This window comes from Mycteria americana, chromosome Z (genome assembly GCF_035582795.1).
Source record: "Mycteria americana isolate JAX WOST 10 ecotype Jacksonville Zoo and Gardens chromosome Z, USCA_MyAme_1.0, whole genome shotgun sequence".
NCBI lineage: Eukaryota > Metazoa > Chordata > Aves > Ciconiiformes > Ciconiidae > Mycteria > Mycteria americana.
Window position 1 is genome coordinate 42132378 of NC_134396.1, and position 8318 is coordinate 42140695.

General features: G+C 37.3%; 1 protein-coding gene across 1 annotated transcript in view; it reads left to right on the forward strand.

Moving 5' to 3' along the window:
- Positions 1-7257, forward strand: part of SYK (spleen associated tyrosine kinase) — a 53728-nt gene extending 46471 nt beyond the window's left edge. The window contains exons 10-14 of the mRNA XM_075488258.1: positions 774-983; positions 1427-1616; positions 2978-3118; positions 3359-3471; positions 5073-7257. Coding sequence (XP_075344373.1) covers positions 774-983; positions 1427-1616; positions 2978-3118; positions 3359-3471; positions 5073-5145 — 727 coding nt within the window. The 3' untranslated portion in view covers positions 5146-7257. The remainder of the gene's footprint in view (positions 1-773; positions 984-1426; positions 1617-2977; positions 3119-3358; positions 3472-5072) is intronic.
- Positions 7258-8318: the final 1061 nt, after the last annotated feature.

Below are 8318 nucleotides of genomic sequence, written 5' to 3' on the forward strand. Positions count from 1 at the left end.
CTTTTATCATGTAATTGCAGTAGGAACAGACCCTGTTTACACTGGCAGAAGTGGAAGCACCTTGACTGTTCATGCATTTCCATAGTAAAATGTTGTCAGTATGTTGTTTAAGTGCATGGGCTGATTATGTATACACACTTGTGCCAGTTGAAGCTGGAGGCATTTCTTTAACCAAGGTTTTCAGAGCCAGGAGGGATTTTTCTTTTTCCAGTACAGTCTGAGGGGATTTGAAGGGCTCTGGTCCCAGCTTGTGTATTTGCTAATCATGTTTCACACTTGAGCTCTGTTGATCTCATCAGTCACTCTTTCACTTAGTTGTATGAGCTGAAGGTTGGAGGAGTAGGCTTAGTTTCTCAGGATTTCAGAGCACTGCCTTGGGGTCTTGCAATGCTGCATGTTCTAGTCTCACCCCAAAACACCTCAGTGCTTAGAAAGGCCTTTATAGGTTTTCTTGCCAGAAAAGCTTTATGGCATTCTTGCCAAATGGGCAAGAAAATTTTGTCTGGTACATTTGTTTTCAGGCTTGTTAAGACATTTTTATGACTATTTATAATTTTCTCAGGTTCCTTCCATTCTCTCTCTTTTGCTTAGCTGTCTTCTGAGCATTTGATAGAGAGATGTTCCTGTTACAGTCGGGTTTTTTCCCCTCTGAATGTCAATTCTGTCTTTTGTCACAGTTTGTACTATGTGCACAGAAACATCAGAAGAAGATTGTGTGCATTTGCACACAGATTTTTCAGCAACTAATCCCAGAATTGGATTCTTTTTTGTAGGGGTGCCAAGCCAGTGGCTGTAAAAATTCTTAAGAATGAGAGTAATGATCCAGCCGTAAAGGATGAATTACTGAGAGAAGCAAATGTAATGCAGCAACTGGATAACCCATATATTGTTCGAATGATAGGCATATGTGAAGCTGAGGCCTGGATGTTAGTAATGGAAATGGCTGAACTTGGGCCATTGAACAAATTTTTACAAAAAAATAGGTATGTAAGCTTTGATTCGTTTCACAGGATTTATCCAAAGGGGAAAAAGGATACAAGTCTTTTTTTTTTTTTTTTCCTTTAAGGGCAATTTTAAATTGATATGTTGTTAATGTAATAATTAATGATTATAGTTACTCTTCACTGGGACATGATTATCTTGTACATGTCTCCTAACTGTCAAATATTTCTGGTAAAATAGTGGATTTTGAATAAATGAAAGAGTTTTCACATGTTCTTCAATTGCTCATTTACTGATATGATCACACATCATCTTGCTAGGACATTCTTATGCTGCCTGTTCTAATTAAAGCTTAGCTAAACATAACTGGATCAGGTTCCTAGAATGATGTGGGAAAGTTCATAGTAAAGATTTATATTTGAACTCCATGAAAAGTCATGAAAATGAACTCCTGACCTCTTAAAAATTCAATTATGATTTTCAGACATGTCACGGAGAAGAATATAACAGAGCTGGTACATCAGGTTTCCATGGGGATGAAATACCTGGAGGAGAATAACTTTGTTCATAGGGATCTGGCTGCAAGGAACGTGCTATTAGTCACCCAACATTATGCCAAAATTAGTGACTTCGGACTTTCTAAAGCTCTTAGTGCTGATGAAAATTATTATAAGGTAAGGTTTGCACAAGACCTGAAAGCTGTATAGTAGCATAGATTAATAAGGTTCTTTTCAGTTGAAGTGCAGTTGTTTTTAAAAGCTGAAAATTAGAAATAATATGCATCATCCATTATTTTACAGCCTGATAGTAGGTCACTGATTTTCAGAATGTGTAATCAACATTAAGAGATGTGTAGGGAGGAAAAAGTTAGTCCCTTCTTTTATTTGCTTACTTCTTTCATTTACTTTTGGTAAACTTGTCATTAGAAGGTTGAAATTTATGATGGAAATGAGATACCTCCTTATATAAAAGGGGGAGAATGTCTTTGTTCCAGATAGGAACTTTTGGGCACTTATGGTTTTCACCATGTCCAAGGAAAATTTAGGCTAGTACACTGTATTATTGAACTTTTTTAAAGAATACCATTGGTAAATAATAATTTGTTCTAAGCAGAATTTTTTTAGCTTGGTTTTAAATTCATTGTATCTCTGTACAGCTAAAGAGACTGAAATAACTGCCACATTTAATAAGGTAAAAACATCCATGGGAGACAAAGGCTCTAATCGTGTCTGCATCTTTTTTTCTGATATATTGCTCTTGCAGTTCAAATTATTTCTTCCTTCTGCCTATTCCCTTTCATCAGCTGTTTAAAACTAATAAGCCAGACCATGAAATGCTGCAGAAGAGGAGCAAGCACATACTCCCTTCTGATGACCTTCCTATCGGAATAGTAACTACTGCCAGAAAAGGCAGTAATATCTTGAATCAGTGTCACTAGCCTAGCCAGAGCTGCTTGTCAGAGGTTTGAGAATTGGTATCAAAGGCCCATTCCCTTTACAACTCCACAAAATGCAGTGGCGTTCTTTCACTAGATCTAGAACTGTGCTGGGATAGCTTGACACTTGTACTGTCATAACACAGTGTTATGGCATAATTTAATCAAACTGCAGTTTGCCGCAAGGCAGTTGCTGTGCTTTGAATGGAGCTTCTCATTATTACTCCAAGTAATAATGAGACTCAGTGTAGCTGGGTGTGTATCTTTTACCCTCTGTGGAGAGTCTAGATGAAAAATCTTACTTTTAAAGAGCAACTTTAAATTAAATGCCACTAAAAACATGACTCCAGGTCATTTTGCTTTACCATAGATTTCATTTCAGTGCATTATTTTGAAAGTGGAGGATTAGGAACAATTTTGTAATTGAAGGAGCGGCTACCCATTCTCTCTAATGCCAACTGTATCATTGGAAGTGTTATAGTACTTAGTACAAATGTATGCAGATCTAAGTTAACTTGGCTTATATGAATTCTGATGTTGTTTACTACTTACAACTGTCTCTAGCCTGCTTTTTTACCTTTCCGTTATGACTTATTTTAGGCACAAAGTCATGGAAAATGGCCAGTCAAGTGGTATGCTCCAGAATGCATGAATTTCTACAAATTTTCTAGCAAAAGTGATGTCTGGAGCTTTGGGGTTTTAATGTGGGAAGCTTTCTCTTATGGGCAAAAACCATATAAGGTGAGTATTTCTCTCTGGCAATTTTTTTCCTGTAAAAAATCAGAGCAAATTTGAACCAATGCCTTTTCCTACCTAAAAAGGGTTATTGCAGGCCAAAGCAGGCCTTAGCGCCCCATCTGTTGCAACAAATGAGCCAAAGGATAGCCCAAAAATCAATTCCAGGTCTCTATTTATTTTATACTAGCATGTGTGCTGTAATCATTTGCAACTTGGATGACTGTTCTGGTCACCCTGTTCCAGGGAATGAAAGGTGGTGAAGTTGCACAGATGATTGAAAGAGGAGAACGAATGGAACGTCCTGAAGCCTGTCCAACAGAAGTCTATGATCTAATGAAATTGTGTTGGACATACAAGTGAGTGTGATGTGATGCTCTCTCTTTTAATAGAATTATATTTTAATCTACTTATTTAATAGTCGGGGGGGGGGGGGGTATTTCAAAATCCATTGTTTCAGCTGGTGTTTAGCTTACAACCAACCTCCAAACTAAGGAACCAGTTGCACTTTCAAGTGAAAATTATTTGAGTTACTGGGTCTACTACAAGAAGCTGATTTTGCACAGCTGATTTTGCTGGAACAGTTATATACAAAAAATAGGGTATCATAAAAAACGAGTCATTCTACAAAAAGGCCAGTCTGATGTATTTTGAAAAGAAAGTTTGAAATTAAGCAAATATTTTTGTTTCATTTTGGATTGTATTTTGTTTAATTTTCATTTCCAAGACTACTTCTTTACTGAAACTTCAAAGTCATATTGCCAGATTATTCATTCCATTCCTCAATAATTAATTGTTTTACCTATTTTTCTCTTCTCTCATTTCTGAATATACTCAGATTGGATCCCACATTGACTTCCTATTAGTGAGGGCAAAACAACTTTTCGGATCATACCTAATATGTCAGAAACATTTTTCTGATCAATAACAATTCAGAAGTTAGAATTATGAAATATAGAGAAGAAAAAAAGCCTATCTGATATTCTTTTTTAATTAGTATATTGCAAAAATTTATTTAAAATGTTTATGATTTACCATTTTAAACTATTTTGTTTAAGTTGCTTTTAGCTGTAGGAAGGCCTCCATAAAGTACCCAAAGTCTACTGTAATGTCACTTATTCTTCCAGTTAACCATCTGGAGAATATGTGTGTCCAACAAAGGTCTCTGGATTCCATTTAAGGAGCTGTGGTACTTCACTTTTAGGTACCTTGCTTCTTTGTTAGTTTTATTACACCTAGTACTCTAGAAAGAATGTGGAGCCATAAAATAATTTCTGCCTTTTGGTTTGACTCAAAGAATGCCGTAACAGTTCTAGAGTGAAAGGGATCACTTTTTGTTATGATTAATAAGCATATCATAAAGCATGCTGCTTTTTATTTGTCTATACTCAAACATCTTTCATAATGGAAAGAAAAAAGAAAAAAATTTAAAAAGAAGGCTCAAGTCAGGCAGTATAACTATCTCAATATGTAATGTATTATTGTAAGGGCTTGTTGTCAGTTTAATTGTGGTGTCCCAAATCAACGAAGAGTTGCAGATATAGAGGAAAGAAACACAGTACAGCCACATAGTGTATGCATAGGCCTCTCTTATTGGTGCTAAGCTACTCTGTATGACTGTAGTACCCATTATAAAGCAGATATTGCACTGTAAATATTCTTTTTTCTAGATTATTACTGAAGTAAATTAAGTAGAAAATGAAATGGAGCTGATTTACCATTTCTTTCTTCTAGTACCTTCACCAACCACAAATAACAGGCATGATAGTAAATCCACCAACTGGATGCTCCATAGTGACATTTGCCACTCGGTATTCATTTGTAGCATCATTTTGGTAGCCTTAAAATGTGAGCAGCTTTAAATGAGCTATCACTGAGGTAAAGTCCCAAGTGTTACAGGGCCCACGCACCTTTACAGCTTTCTCCTTCCTACACAATGATACTTGTCATCTTTCCACAGTGTTGATGACCGACCAGGATTTGTTGCGGTCGAGCTGAGATTACGTAACTACTATTACGACATTTCCCACTAACAGCATGAAGAACAGCAGCTTCCTTGCCTCCAGCCAGCACCCTCTGAGAAGCAGTTCAGTTTCTGAAACCAAGCGACTTTGATTTTTATACTGCCGCTTTCACCCTGCAAAGCTCAGAGCTAAGCCCTGTGTCTGTAGGGTTGCCTTTTTTTGCTTTCTGCGCAATATTCAGCCCTGAAATAGAGTGTTGAAAGTGGAGAGGCCCCAAAGCGAGCCACAAGGACGTCAGAGCAGATGCTTATACTTTTGCTACATTCCATTTCATTTTATTTACAGCCTTATTGGCATTACATTTTGCGGCCATGTAAAACCTATTTAATGTCTTTCAGCCCTCTTCCTCTCTTGTATTTGAATGCGGATTGGGATTTAGATTCTTGTTATTAATATTCTTAGCCTCAAATGCATTAAGAGTTGTTCCAGCCTTCCCCCTCCCCAAGGAAGAATAGCATAAACATTTCTCACTGTGAAGGAAATTCACTGTGAAAGTGTGTCAGTCGCTTTGACTGACAGCATGTTTTATATTACCCCCAAGCCCCTTTAAAACCAAATTGTATTCTTCTCAGTAGTAATGTAGGCAGAGGGCAACTGGGAGATGTGAATTTCTAACGTCATCATCTCCTTTAAATGTGACCAACTTCTCTTGTTCCTCATCTCATGTGGAAGCCTAGCTGTCCCTCAGGGAGTTGTTTTTTCCTGGTGAAACCTGGGAACTCAGGGGCTTGCTCTCATCTCGGAACAAAACATATCAGCACCTAAGACAATGATTCTGGGTTTTAACATAAAATCCATCACTGCATTCCTGAAAAGAGAGCTGTACAGTGAAAGGTGACGGAGCAGCACCTTTCTTTCTCTGTGCTGTTTCAGCCTTCTCCAGAGGTATCTTTTCCATGTATCTCTTTGGGTATACCAAAGCTCCTTGCGTTGTGTTTTGAGCAGCAATCATTTCTGTCTTTTTTCAAACCTTTCTTGAAAAGTATTTGTGAGAATTCACCACACCTTATCTCCTCTAAAGCTAAATTTTACCCCTAGCTCAGATATTTTAAAACAGGCATATGGACATCGAGTTCACTTTTGTCTGCCCCTAAATGTTAGTATTTGTCCAGTTGCTAATCCCTGTGAGCATCTCAGGAAAAGGTATTTGTTTTATCACTCTTTTGTAATGCCCCGTGCATCTCCATTAATGTGCAAGTGTAGCAATTGTAATAACAAACAATGTAATCAACTTCTGATTCTGTTTTTACCCTTATGCTGTGTTTGTCCAATGTCATTTTCAATATTACAGATATCTACATTTCTATCACTTATTCCTCACAAGCAGCTACTTTACTGGCATTTACATCTCAGGAGTCTACATACATTGCATCTACTAGATATAGAGATTTTAGAAGACTATAAAGAATAAGATTTAGAGTTAGATATATTTATTGCATATGGCTGGTTAGAACATACATGTTTAATTGTTGTGTCAACAGGGTATTCTTAGAGATGCACCGATATTTTTTTTCTCTAGCAAAGCAACTGTGTGGGCAATTACAGTGAGGAAGTGTGAAATGATTTTCATAAAAGAGCTGACTATAAACAAATGTAGGAGTTACTGTAATTTTTTTTTTCTTTTTACTAAGTTTATGGTCTATTTTTCAAAAAATACCTGGTGATTTTTGGTAGTTTAATCTTGGGTGTCTAGTGCAAGACGCTTCAGAAAGCACATGCTACTGAAAGATACTGAGTGCAATAGACCATGTTTCAAATGTGACCAAACGTGACTTATATTGAAGATTATGTATTTTTCGTTTTGTTTTTAAGACACATTTTTCTACAAGAACAGCTTGTCTAGAAGTTAGCCATAGTTATATGAAGGTGTTTTGTCTCTTTAATCCTGTTGCAGAGAAATTGTTAGCTCTACGTGTACAATTAGTACATTCATGGGGATATTAGTTATAAACAAATTGCACAAATCTCTACTAGCCAGTGAGTGACAGTACTCAATTTCCCTGAGAGAGATATACATATATATCTTAAAAAGTGTTATCTGATACAACAAAACTGGAGGAATATTTCTTTCCCTCTGTCCTGAGAGAATGTCACTTTCTGGTGTTACTCGATTATTGTTAACTTCACTATTATGTAATAAAAGTTTACAATGAGAATATAAAGTATTGTGAAATAAATGGATTAGGTTTTAAAACTGAAATTAAAGACACTGTTTTACAAAATATGTTGTTTTAACAAGAATCCTTTAATATTTAAGTGCTTTCTAAAAAATGCTGATGCTGTGCAGAGCGTGTATATTTACTGAATTACTGTGATTGTTGTGGAAGATTGAGATTCACCTATTGACACTGAAAGGTGCCTGACACAAGAGATAAGCCCACTGAAGCCTGGGCTGCTTTTGGAGCTATTCAGGACTAGCAGGAAAATCTCCCAAAATATGGATTTATTACGCCTAAGCCTTTCCAAGATACTGCTTTTCAACAATACTGTGCCGGATCTGGAAGGTTAGAGGTGTCAGGAATTGGTGCAGCATATCAGCTATCCAGGGATTTCTGCATTACAGCTACCAGCTATGGAGGATTTAAGTCACATTATACCACATGGAGCTTCTCTCAAAGGTGCAGGAAACTGTTCTAGGTATTCTGAAGTAACAATAGAGAGGTCTTAGTCTTTCATTTAGCTTTTGCTGCAAGCTCAAGTCCTCAGGACAGCAAAGGCTGGACGGGACTGAAAGTGAATCTGAATAATAAACAACAAAGGCCGAAAGGTTGACAGCTCTTCAAGCAGGTACTTACCTTTGGGGGGGATCAGTCAGTGACTGACTTATACCATACTGCTGCGGTTGTTTTCCTGCCTAGCAAATCTGGCCTAATTGTCCCAACTTCCCACTTGTGAGGCTGCACCGTCAACTGATACGAAGGGGCTTTTGTCTTTTGGCTGGCTGGATTTGGTTGTCTTTATTTTTAGATTGGCTCGTATCAGAAATGCCATTTGGCAATGTAGCCCCACAAGTAATTGTCACAGCAGAGTTAAGGGGTAGCAAACTGCAGGATGGAGGAATGGAGGCTGGTGTGAGTAGCCTGGAGAAGAAGGAGCAGGTGAGAACATGTTAAACGGGTATTCAGTGAAGGAAAACACAATGTCATCACAGCTTTGGTTAGGGCTCAAATCTACAAAATCAT